This window comes from Myiozetetes cayanensis, unplaced genomic scaffold (assembly GCF_022539395.1).
Source record: "Myiozetetes cayanensis isolate MyiCay16 unplaced genomic scaffold, myiCay2020 scf7, whole genome shotgun sequence".
Taxonomy (NCBI): Eukaryota; Metazoa; Chordata; class Aves; order Passeriformes; family Tyrannidae; genus Myiozetetes; species Myiozetetes cayanensis.
The window spans coordinates 40,960,705-40,973,672 of NW_026087964.1; the positions used below are offsets into that span (position 1 = coordinate 40,960,705).

Here is a 12,968-nt window from a genome sequence, read left to right on the forward strand (position 1 = left end):
AAGAGGCGGCGGGCAGGCCGCGTGCGCAGCGCCGCCTGCCGCCCGCCCCCCGCTCCCGCCTGGCCCTGAGGCGCCCGGGGCAGGGCCGGCCGTGCGGCACGGGGCGTGTTAAGGGCACCGCTGACGTGCTCGTGTTTTACCTTTTATTTTTCCTTACCTTTTTCTTTTTTTAACCGTAATTTTTTTTTTTTTTTTCCCGAAGAATAAAACCGAGGGGACAAAAAGAACGCGTTCACGGTGGTCCGAAACGACGTGTGTTGTACAGCTGGGAACCTGTCACGGGAACGGCAGGACCTGTGAGAAATAAACCCCTGGAAGCTCACGTCTGGTGTTGCTTGTAGGAGTTGTTCATTAAAGCTCTAGCGGCTTTAATTACTTGCATCTTGTTTTAATTATTACTTGTGTGTTGTAAATCACTTTCCTTCAGCTGCAGGATTCATGGGAAATTGCTTTGCAGCAGCAGCAGTGGGTTGATACCTGACATACTAATTGTAGAGTTTAAATTCAAGCAAAGGAAAGCATGCAAGCTGAGATGTTCAGGCAGATTTTCCATGCCTTTTGCAAGGTGCCCCGTTCCCTGAAACCTGAGGTTCTTTTCCACACAGACCTGGCCCATGGTCCTGTTCCTCGTTGTGCGTACCAGTGTACCACTAAAAACAAAATGCAAGTTAGAAATTGATGTTATTAATACAAAGCTTCCTATTCTTTCATTTGCTCGCTCTTGTGCAGCACGTTTTCAGCTTGCTAGCTTGCAATGAAATCTGTTGGTACGCCTCCTCATATGCTGTGAAGGCTAATATTCTGTCTCCTTGCTTTTCCCTTCCTTTGGCCAGCCCCTAAAGTATGCCCCCATGCTCCCTGTGACAGTTCTTTTCCTCCTGTCACACTCACCTCTGCTGCCTGAGGGCATGGGCCCCTTCCTGTTCCTTCACAGCGTGAAATAAAACTGAGCTCTGCTCTGATTTTTAACTGCTGCCAAGTGGCTGCTGCAACATTTTTTGCCGTGTGGGTTTTCTCCAAGTGACATGTGAGGAGCAGAGTGGGTGTCAGAGCTGAACATGCTGAACATGCAGAAGAGGAACAGGAGAGGGAGGAGGGGTTTTCATAGGATCATTCACTCTGAAGTGGACTTGGAGCGTGTACCTCGTGTCTTCTGATCAGCAGCAATGTGAGGCAGCAATGCTCCCATCTCGCCATTACACCTGAAAGTAGACTGTCAGCAAACACCTGGGTCACACTCGCAGGTAGAGCCAGCACGTGGCTGGAGCGCACACATGGAACCACAGCTGCAGTCCTTGTCTCAGCAGTGATCGCAGCAAACAAGACAGCCCATCCGTCTGGGAAACATTAGGTCATGCTCTCAGGCACTGATAGGGTAGCTCGGCAGGCTTTCTCTTTCCATGCCCCCCTTGGGGACAGTCAGGCTCAGCTACCCTGACTGCGCTGGCAGCCCTGAAGCCCTTTCACGGCCACATTACCGGGTCCAATTTGCTCTGTAGTGAGAGGTTCCCTAACACCTCCCACACTTTGCAGTACCAGCTCAAAAGTAATTAGTTGAAAGACCGTGGGGTGAAAGAGGTCTCAAACAGAAGGGGAACACACAGTGATATCTCGTGCTGTGTCATTTGAGGGTGGTTTTCTGTTACTAGGTAAAGTGGAATGAATGACTTCTAAAATATATAAAGGTCTGACATTTTTAATCGGCTTCAGAATGTCTAAATGTGGTATTTCACAAAACTGCTAGTCATATGCTATGATTCTAAAAACAAGACAATGGATGGAAACACTGTGGAAGGTGGACTCATAACTGTAAGACAGTGAAACAGAAGATTGTTCTTATTTTCCTGTGATTTTCGTAACCTTTAACAGTTTGGGCTAAATTTTCTATGCTAGGTGCCTGACTGAGATGTTTAGGTACCAGTTAAAATAGTTTTTTACTGTTCCTGAGTTAGAGAAAATACAGTGCTTTGTCAGTGTTAAAATATGCTTGGATGAGATAAAATTTGTACCCTCCATTTTGTTCTTACAAGTCTTGTAGTCGAATGACATTCAGAAATTCTGTTTTGAAAGGACACTAAAGTGACAATGGCAGGAAGGCTAGGAAGTAGGAGAACAAAAATTGTCCTACTTTAATTTTGTTCCTTCCATACCATATGTGCCATAGCGCAGTCTCTAATTACATGAGCTATTTTTTCAGCAGAAGGGAAGAATTCACGTTGAATAGTAGATCAGTTTATTTCTAGAAGTGTAACAGCAAGCCTTTCAAGTCCTGTGGCTGCCTCCCACAACACCTGTATGACTGACAGCAGGAGAGCTTAACCATGGAGGACAAGGAGAGCTCTAAGAGATGCTCACACATGGGAGCTGATACCAGCTTCTCTGAGGTGCAGTCAGTCATGGGCTGTGCCGGTTATCAGGAAGCAATATGATCCACGAGTATCCCATACGGGCCAGTCTCTGCAGCATCTGCTGCCTCATTTCATCCTCAAGTGAGCATTTGGACTGTAAGCAGATGTTCTCCCTACAAACATCTACCCCAGTGAGAAATGCTAGCTGGCCCTCCTCCAAAACTTAGTGCTTTCACAGCTTTGCTAGCCAGAGCTGCTGAAGTAAGCATTACCAGTATTACCATAGAGATGAGCTGCTTAAATACTAGGTTTTTGGTAACTAGACATTTCACTGAAAGAACAAGTCGCTCACACGCATAGCTAAGCCAACAGATCAGAGGGGCAGTGGTCTTCAACTGGACGTAGCAAATGAGTAGCAAGGGGTGGGTATCTATTCCACCAGCCCAGCTGGGGCCTGCCTAGGGAGAACATCTGTCCACAGAAATTGCATTGACTGTTCCAGTCACCTGAGATAGTTTTGTCTGGTCCAAATTAGGGAGCATTCACACTAACTGTCAGCAAAACTGCGGGAATAGTTAGTTAACTGCAGAGCAGCACAGCTGGATGTGGGAGAGAACTTCAGCCTAAGGAACAAGGAATTGGTACATCTGAAGATTCTGTCTGTCTTTGCGAGCAGGTTTCCAATCACACTGAGTTCTCAAATGATTCAGGTTTGGAGAGTTCACCAATGACCAAGAAGACATAGGTACTATGTAAAGTGAAAGTTAACATGAACTGAAAATTAGTTCTTACAGGAACAGGGTCAGACTGGACTCCTAAGGCAAATTTTCTGTTCTTTCACAATAATTTATATTTGGTTTTCTCCAGCAGACCCTTGAAAGATGATAGCACAGCATAGCTAAAAGTTACTGTATACTTCTGTGATGCAGATGGAAAAGTTTATGACTTACAATCTTACTGCCACCAGTGAAAACGTTAATTCTGATTATTGGAATCAAGAAGGAAAGGAGGAGACAAGGAAGCTCCAACTCTTCACCTTCTTCCCAAGAACAACTCAAGTCCCTCCTTCCTCTGTGTCTACATAAAAGCCTAACACCCATGAAAAAAAAAAAATCACAGTTTTCTTGGCTTGTGACCTGTGACCTGTCAGGGAAAAAACCTGGAAAAAATTACCTGTCTTCCTGCATTATGGGGCTACTTTTACAGACAGTGAATATGAGACAAATCAGAAAAAAATCCTCAAGCATGAAAATAACAGAGGAAACAAGCTTTATTTTTATTATTTGAAATTTTTGTGCGTGGTAAAGGTACACATTTGACTCTGGTTTTCCTACATTTCCAAGACAGAGTAATTTTTTTTTTTTAATCGTCGGCTAAAGCATCAAGAATACTGTGGCACACAGGAAGCTAAAACTACACACACACACACACAAACACTTTGATGCACATCTTTCATCCTTGACCTTAAGGAGAAAAGGTTTGTATTTAGCCTCACAGGGATTAAAAAAAAAATGAACCAAAACCAACAACAACAACAAAAAACAAGTGAGAAGAATATTTCATTATGAGTTTCAAGAGAGTGCAAGGTTTACATATACACAAAACATATGAGATTGACTTACAAAGATGGAATGTACAAAACTTTAAAAAAAAAAAGAAAAAAAAAAAGAAAAAAACCCACTCACTCCTAGAACTGGAAAGCTGCAGCATATCAACTGGTAGAGATTTCTAACAGGGGCTGCTGCACTATGCATCTTAGGGAACATTCCCATGTCATAAAGCCAAAGCAAAAGTGTTAGGGTTAAGGCTGTGTTGCTCACAAACATCAACTGAAGTGCTGTACATGTGTCAGAAGTAACAGGACCTGTTAGGAATCTTACCCCTCGGTAGCACAAATACCTTCCGCACACTTTCCACAAACAGGTCAAATAATCACTGCTCACAATTCATGAAGAAAATTTTCCATGTACATCATGATTTCATAACGAGCTGTCTCCCACAACTGAAAGTCATTTCTTTTTAACAAACAGAACATATTGGGCACTTATAGTTCTCATGGCAACACTAGATCCTTAGTTATAAAAAATATCGACATAAAATCAAAAGCCCTCTAGCTTTTACAGAGCAGATGAGCGTTTACTAATAAGTAACTATCCACCTTCATTAGGCAAATGCTTGCCTAAACCATTTTCAATTTCTTTTTCAGCTACATTGGTGCTGGTTTAGCCTCTGTAAAAATCTCCTACTGCTTATATTGGATTTATCTGAACAGATCCTTTTATTTTATTCTATTCACAAAACAATGAAAATACAGTTTGCTAGTTTGTCCTAAAATGCTCCAAATGACACGAGATCTAATAACCTTTTGAGATTACTTTTGAGTTGAAGATTAGTTAACTGAAGCACATACTTTCACCATTCATGCTGTGCTGCTAGTCAATTAGCATTCCAGGGAAAGCAAGGGAACATTTGGTTATACCTGAAGTCTGGCAGCAGCGTGCCTATAAAGCCTTTAATAAATGCTAACAACTCAGCAAATCACGTAGTGCAATTCTGACGTTCCCTTAATTGGATGAGAAAAAAATCTGCCAGTTTTTTAGTACAGAATTTCTGCTTTGGTTGCTCTTTGTAAGGTTTGTAAGCCAAGCATTTCAGTGAAATTGGCTTCAGAAGCACACTCTAAAAGCAATGTGTTTCTCAGTGTCCCAGTGCCAGGCAGATAAGGTCAAACCTTGGAAGGGAATGCCACTGAATTTGAAATTGTAATTGGCCGCATTTGCTATCAGAAGGAACTAGAAATTAGTGGCATTTTCCAGGTGCTTCTCTGGTGATAATGTCTAAAAGTCCTGAAAAAGGACTACTCAATTGTAAGAAAAAAATCCACAAAATCCCTAATAGCTTTTAGCTGGGTTGTAAGGGGGTTGTGTGCAGAATTCCTTATTTCATCAGGATGGACTGGGTTGACAAGGTTTATATAAAGTCATGGTAAACCATGCTGGACCAAAGGGACTGAAAAGCTTTTGAAGAAAAGTGTGTACATGAAATAGTACGGTATTAAGTATATGTTTTGAGATATAGGTTAGGATCTGATTTCTATGCTTCTCAAAGTTCCTAACAACAGAGGATTTGGCAATGTTTTCTGAGGGGTAAACATGCAAGTTTAGTAACATTGTATTATAAAAATCCATATTTGGAACTAGATACGATAACTGACAGCAAAAGGACATTTTTCATTTTCTCTTTAAGTTTTTATCTCATAGAATCTGTGCAACCCCTTCTCTTTGTTAATAAATAAAGTTAAAATGCTATGCACCTTGTCTTCATTGATAAATGAGCCATTTAAAAACCTTCCAATATCAGAAATTGTTTGTTTACCAGAAGGGTGCTTATAAGGACACTTAGAGTGAAAATCTGATCTACAACTCTGTTAAATTTTGATAGGACATTTTATTGTGTAATGACTGAGATACCATCTTCAGAATTTTAGGACAAACTCAGTTCAAGCAGAGGATATTTTGTTCTCTTGGTAATACAAACTTGAATTTTAATATTCCATAAATGTTACCACCAGTTTCTTAGCTGCATTATACAGTCCAACCTTAAGCTTCATGCACAAAATATTTATTCCACTGAAGTAAGGAAACTTATATTTGCATGAAAATTTGTAAATTAGCTCTCTGTGCAAAAAATAAACAAGGGAAAGAGGAGGAAATCTCTTTAAGAAAAACGTAATTAAAAACCAGACAAGCTCCCCATTTAAGAACCTTGGGGTCTGCATTTTTACAAGTTAAATGCAACTTTACAAAAAAACCATTAGTTTTCTCAAATTCATTGAAACGACCACCTTAACCTTTTAGAAATAAGACAAATACTTTTAACAAGTAATTTTATCAAAGATTTCTTTGCATTTTGAAGACATGCTTAAAATACTCCCTCGTTTCTGACCCAGTGCCCTTTTGATTCAAGGCCTAAAAATGAGAAATGAAAGACAGCACTTCCCAGGCCATTACAGGCATTGGCAGCAAGCTCACCAGCTTCTCAAACGAGATTTAAGAGGGAACACCACTCTATCTACATTAGGCTACAGTAGCAATTTATCCCTTGGCCATTGGATTTAGAAGTAAGAGTAAAGCAAATGCTATTTTAAAAAGGACAAGTTCACGCTTAAAAAACCCCAACAAACCAAACATAAAACCAGAACCATGACTGTAAGCATTTCCAGTTAAATTAATACTTCAACAAAGAACACATTAGAGAGATCTGGCAGAAGAAGGAGGGACCTTTTTCAGAGTACTGCCATTGTCAAATGTCATACATACGTTCCAGTTTGCTGAAATAACCCACATTTACTTTTTTTTTATTTTTATGTCAATCAGTCATACATACATACATACATACATACATACATACATACATACATACAAACAAACTGGAACAAATCTCACAGTCCTTTTTTTGTCCTCTAACAAAATTCCCTTTGATGAAGGACTTCAGGAATTGGTTCAAATTCATTCTTATTTGTATTTTTTCTCACATAAAAACAAATAGCTTTGGTAACCCTTGGCTTTCCTATACAACCTCTGTTTTCCACAGTTCCTTTGGTTGTACAATGTAGGTCCTCCACAGGGGTACCTCTCTGGCTTTCGGTCCTGCGTGATGCTGCATTTTATTTTATTGGTTAATACAATGAGTTGCCGTAAGGAAACGTGGCAATGAACACATACGAAAGAGTGGCACACATGAGGTTAATTGAGTTGACATTGTAATAACCCTGATCCTAATGAACTAGTTTGGTGTCAAAAGGTCTGTCATTATACAGAAATTCCGTTCCCACTAACGTATCGCTACAATTAAGTTTTTCCAGAGCTTTAGAAATGTCAGGTCTCTGCAAAGTCCTTCCTGCACATTGAGCAAGAGGAAGAGTGAAAAACAAGCATACGAAACAATCCTTCATTAATTCCACATGAGTAGGGAATTTGCATTGATTCTCATAGTGCTAAAGGTTGAGCTGTGTTAGGTCTGACAGTTAGAGCTAGACGGATTTTGTGAGACTTAACCTTATACTAAAAGGACCTACTTGTTATAGATAGTAAGACTGAAGAATGTTTAAAGTGTAATTAATACCTACCATGATAATGAGATCTGGAAGATTCCCAGGATCACCTCTGGGTTAAATAATGCATAAGAATGATACTTCTTTAAATTCGGAAGCTCTGAACCGGAGCTACCCTTTGCAGTCATCAAAAAGCTTTGGGGACTTTTCCCAAACTTTTCTCATTTTTGCCTAATCAGTTAATTCCAGTTCCATAGGTTGCAGTTTCTGTTTAATTTCACATTGTCTTTATGAATTCAGTGAAAGAAGACTGTTTATATTAACCCTTGCAACAAAAAGTTCAGTGAGAAACATAAGAGGTGCAAGTCCTATGTAAACAAGGTAAGTTTGGAAATTATCACAAGAAGTCCATAAGAGACTCCTTCATTATTAAAAATGAACTCAAAGTAGGAGATATCCTGCATTGGATCCCCAGGACCAGTCTTTTCTTAAGGATAGGTGACTATCCAGCTCCAGAGCTCATTGCTACTGTAAGTATCGATAGACCTTGAAGCAGTGATTTCCAGAGTCTGCAACTACGACGTGGCCATCTGAAGTAAGGGCCAGACCTTGGGGACCATAAAGTGGGTCAGCAGAGGTGTTAATGTAGGACAGAAATGATCCGCTTCCATCAAAAACCTTAGAGGGTGAGAAAGCACAGAATAAATGTTATGAATAAAAAAGAAAAATAGCGGACACAAGTCTGCTCTCAGTTATACTGTTACACTTCTCATTTCTGAAACAGCTGACATGCACTAGAACAAACAGGCAAAATCTGTTCTGTTATCTCATAACATGCAAGTTTATATACAAATGTATTGTTAAAAAGAGCTAATTAAAGCTGTCAAGATCTTTGGCAAGAATTAAACACACAATGAAATAATAATAATAATAATTAAAAGTACCTTGGCTGTTCCTTGTTCTAAAAATAGGCAACTAAAATAAATCAAACTCAATCAGGAACACAACCAACACCTTGTTTTCCTAACAAGTATTACTGTCGTGGCTAGCCTGACTCTTAGGTTCCCACACAGAAAAAAACAGGAATTTGTTTACCCTGTTGATAGTGCTTCCTGAGAGCAACTCATAAGCAGCTCCCTCTTTTTTGTATTCAGTGGAAATAACATATATAGTTAGTTATTTATTAGGTATTCTTTGGCAAATAAGAAGACCTTGTGATTAGCACTTGAAAGATAAAAAGAGTGCAACTCTCATAACTTAAAAGCAGAATAATTTCTCAATATTTAAAACAGATGATAAAAATCTGCTGCATTTGCCTCAGGTCATTTGCTTTTTCATATTTTCCACCATGTCTCCAATCTCCTGTTATGGTGATTATAAATTACTATCATCTCAGCAATGCTTGTAAGTTTCAAAAGTCATCAAGTAGCTTTTGGGGAACTACTTGGAGACAAAAGCCTTGGTCACAGTGACCATCAGAGCTGCTAGCAGTCACACTGGAAAGCCCATGGTCTGACACCACCAGTTCTAAAAGTGGACGGGCCAGGAATGAGGCATATAAAAGTGTGAGAAACCACATCACTTCTAATTTTTGCCATCGTGTTTCTTGGGCAGTCTGAAGACTTCAGTGACCTGAGTTATCAATCTATGAGTTTTCTTAATCAAGCACCCTTGAAATATGGAAATTTCTACCTGTATTCGGCTGTTTCCCCAATCTGCTACAATAATATTTCCATTTGAATCTACAGCTACTCCAGTTGGTGCATTAAACTGTCCATTTCCTTCTCCGTTTGATCCAAACTTCAGCATGAATTCTCCCTCCTGGTTAAATACCTGTATGGGTTAAAACAAAAACCTGAATATGGCATCGCATCAATATCAGTAGTCTACTACTACCAGTTCACCTGCTAATGAAAGTAGGAACTGGAGACTCCCCAGGAACACACAAACCACCACACACACACACTCTGAAGATGGGAGAAAAAGTGTCCATCTCTCCCTTCAGCTCCATTACACTGTACAGTCTTTCCCTTCCCACTTAACATCTCATTCAGCTCAAACACAGAGGGAAAGAACTCCAGAATCCTTCTACAGCTTGCACATCTTGAATTAAGAAGAGCTGAGGGCAGATGCAGCACTGGGTTCTGTGTTTCTGTAGAACTGACACACAGCGAAGCAGATGCACCCTCCTCTGACTTCCATAATCTAACAGACACTGAGAATCATGGCATGCTGCTCTCTGTATAGACAGTTCAGCAACTGAATTCTCTGTGATGGTGGCAGGTTTAGACAGTAGAAAGATGGAACTGGTCAATGACTATTGTGTCAGTGACCTGGATGCACCAATGGGATCAACTGAGATACAGAATGTGTCACTTACATAGTACCATAGCCATTTCTAAAATATTTTGGTCCACCTTGGACTCAGGCCCAGCTATAGCACAAGGTCCAACTGTGTTCTTAGAGACTGACTGTGGCTTGCACAAGAAAATACAAAGACCTGACAAGTGTCAAGTACTAATAAGGTGGAAGGTGTGAGGAAATCATCCTGTTCTTGAACACCCGCAGTGAACAGAGAAAAGGTATTTGGGAAGAGAAATTAATGAAGTACTAGGCTGGTGCCTCAGATGATTAAAGAAAATAGAAAAAAAGTCAGCTAATGAAAAAGACAGGCAAAAATGTATTGCTTTCCCCTGGATTAAAGTGACCAAATGAGAGAGAAGCCAACATTGCACAGGATTTTCTATAGAAGATGCCTGAGGGAAGGAACATGCTTGGAGGTTAATGGGGGAGAGAGAGTAATGTTGCTGAGTGAGCACGTTTAATTCAAGACTTTGGGACCCAGAAGAGTGAAATTAATTTATTTAGTTATTTATAAATTATTATTTAAAACAAGATGTACTCTGCTCCCAGATTATACACTCTGCTCTCCAGAATGTCAACAGTTATCTGTACCAATTTAGAGAGCACTACAAAAATAAGTATCTTCTCCAGTTAGTACCAAATTGTAACAAATAACATTTTTATCCTACTGAGTCATGCCAGAGACAGAGGGGAACACTCTGTTCTCATTAGAAATGTAATAATTATAAATTCGCTAAGATGCCACACTTCTTACATGTCTTCACTTGCTTTTTTTTTTCATTTTAGTTTGCCCTTGTTGTTAAGCCTCTCCAGGCATTCTTGTTACCAGGCAAGCCTGCTTGTGGAGGGGTAATTTATGGAGCCATAGGCATCCTGCTGCTAAACAGTCTGCTTTAGGGCTCCTGCAGCAGTTTTGGTTTCTGTGCTGTAATCCAAACCACGAGTTGCTACTTCCTCACAAATTCCAAAAGGATACGCAAGCAAGATTGCTGCTCAAAAGGTAGATGATTCAGCACTGCTCAGGACATGAAAGCCTCTGTGTTTAGGGAGCAAATTCCTATTTCAGGCAAATATATAAGATTTATCATTGCAGTTATGAACGGTGAAGAACCGGACTGTTCATCTTTGTGTTCAATCAAAATAGGCATCCATTAGGTGAAATCCCAGGCATTTCATTGGTGCATGGGGACTTGATGCATGTGGCCTGAGAAACCAGGTAGGACAGCATTCTGCCTGTGTCCACCTGATGCTGCTTCGTGTTGAGGGAGGGAAAAAGAACACACATGGAAAGTGTCTGCAAGGGAATGCCTATGAACAAACATGCACAGGTGAGTAATTTCTGAAATGGCCTATATGTCCTTCCTATACACTTTCCAACACATGACATCTCAACACATGTATCCTTGTTTTGGTTAATTATTGGGACAAATGAATATATTTCCCTATCTTACCATGACTGTTTAACAGGCAACGAGTCAGGACTTCCCATGGGTGTAAGGACTTGTGGCCAGTTCTGCCCAATGCAGGAGGTACTGAATTAAAATCGATGGTTACGCAGTTTTTAAGAGATCTGATTGTTAATGGATCTGGTAATCCTAAAGCTTACAGGAGTGGAATTTGAAGACTGTCATTTATCTTTATTTCATTATAATTTTGTTCAGCTAGAAATGTGGAAAGCTCTTACTGGGAAATTCAAAAGCAGTTACCAGACTCTTAAAATAGGACAGAACATAGGGACAATAACAGGTTTGGTAAAGTGCTAAAGAAGTGCTAATAACTAAGTCAAACTTATTTATCTCAGGCATGGCTTATGTTTGAGCAGTTGAATTAGAGGCCATTACAGCAACACCAAAGGCAAGGGACCGTATCTTCACTAAGCAATGCACACTGCATGCAAAGTTCTCTGAACTTGCTGTCCTTATAACAAAGCTCATATATATGGAGTGTGATCTCTTTGGCTTTAGCAATACTTAATATTCCCCAAGAAAGCACCATAATAAAATAAAAATCACAACTTTCCAAGTTGCCATTAATTGACAGTACCTTGACAGAATGGTTATGAAAATCTGTAATGATGATTTCATTGTTGCTGTTTACAGCTGCGAAATGAGGACCTGCAATGCAGAAGAAGAAGAAGAAGAAGAAAAAAAATAACAATACCATTAAAACAAAAAGTACTGTTAAATTAAAATAAATAAATTCAGCCTGCCAGGATATTATGTTTGGCTTCTGAGCAGTAATAGTCAAATTGGGAATACCAGTTTCAAAGTAGGAGTAGTTTTATTTCATGGGGTTTTTTTTAAAAAGGTCAGCATGCTTTTTGTAAACACAGTTTCTTTTTCAACCAATTGTCAGCTATTGTTGCCAAAAAGCATTGTTCATGTCTTCCTCTCTTGTATACATATGACTATACAGAGATTTATGTGTTTATTAACAACTCAAAACACGTAGTGTTTAGGCATAAAATTGTGTATCCACTGAAAATAGTTCTCAAAAATGTTCATCGTGAAGTCTTAACTGAAATATTCTATGCTCTGTGTGCTCACAAGCATTTGAGCTAACAAGTTTTAGGATAAATACAAAACTTACATAGAAGAACACTGTCATGGAAAAATGTGCATTTTTGCTTTACACTGTGTATTGAACTATGTGTGCAAATTTGAGTAATAAACAAATGGTAGCTTCAAAACAGGCGAGTACCCAAATCAAAATACTTTGTTCGATTTTGAGTTATTAAACAGATCAGAACTCAGCTTCAATTTTCAGAGTAAGTCAGGATAAACTATAAAACAGGTGAAAACCTTTACAATGAAAAGATTGGAGTATGAAGAATTGACATGTTTTCTGTTGCCTACAAGCAAGAAGATACGTTTCTCAAATGCACTGTTAGGAAGTATCTGCACACTTATCTTCAGGAGGTGTTCTTATAGATTTTAAAATGAAAGAAATTAAAGATACCCAGAAAATCTAGCTGTGTTAGAGCCAAAGTGCTCATAAATTATACATATTACGCCATAAGACAGTGCAAGAGATTTGAAGATAAAAACAGTAATACCATTGATATGTGCCTCTCTTATACTGTGAACCAGTCAAAACATCAGACCAATCAAACTACATACTCAAAGTGACCCAGCACCTGCAAAGTGGCCTGCATATGTAATTTGGCATCTTCACTTCAAATTCTGAAAGAACAGCTACTCACT

At 39.4% G+C, this 12,968-nt stretch overlaps 1 protein-coding gene across 8 annotated transcripts in view; it reads right to left on the reverse strand.

Annotated features, from left to right (window-relative positions):
* Positions 1–3,600: 3,600 nt before the first annotated feature.
* The window catches only part of TRIM2 (tripartite motif containing 2), an 88,795-nt gene continuing 79,427 nt past the window's right edge, over positions 3,601–12,968 (reverse strand). For all 8 annotated transcript variants that reach the window (XM_050337784.1, XM_050337787.1, XM_050337786.1 and 5 more), the window contains 3 exons: positions 11,809–11,879; positions 9,094–9,234; positions 3,601–8,079 (listed from right to left, as the gene is read on the reverse strand). In XM_050337784.1, coding sequence (XP_050193741.1) covers positions 7,927–8,079; positions 9,094–9,234; positions 11,809–11,879 — 365 coding nt within the window. In that variant the 3' untranslated portion in view covers positions 3,601–7,926. The remainder of the gene's footprint in view (positions 8,080–9,093; positions 9,235–11,808; positions 11,880–12,968) is intronic.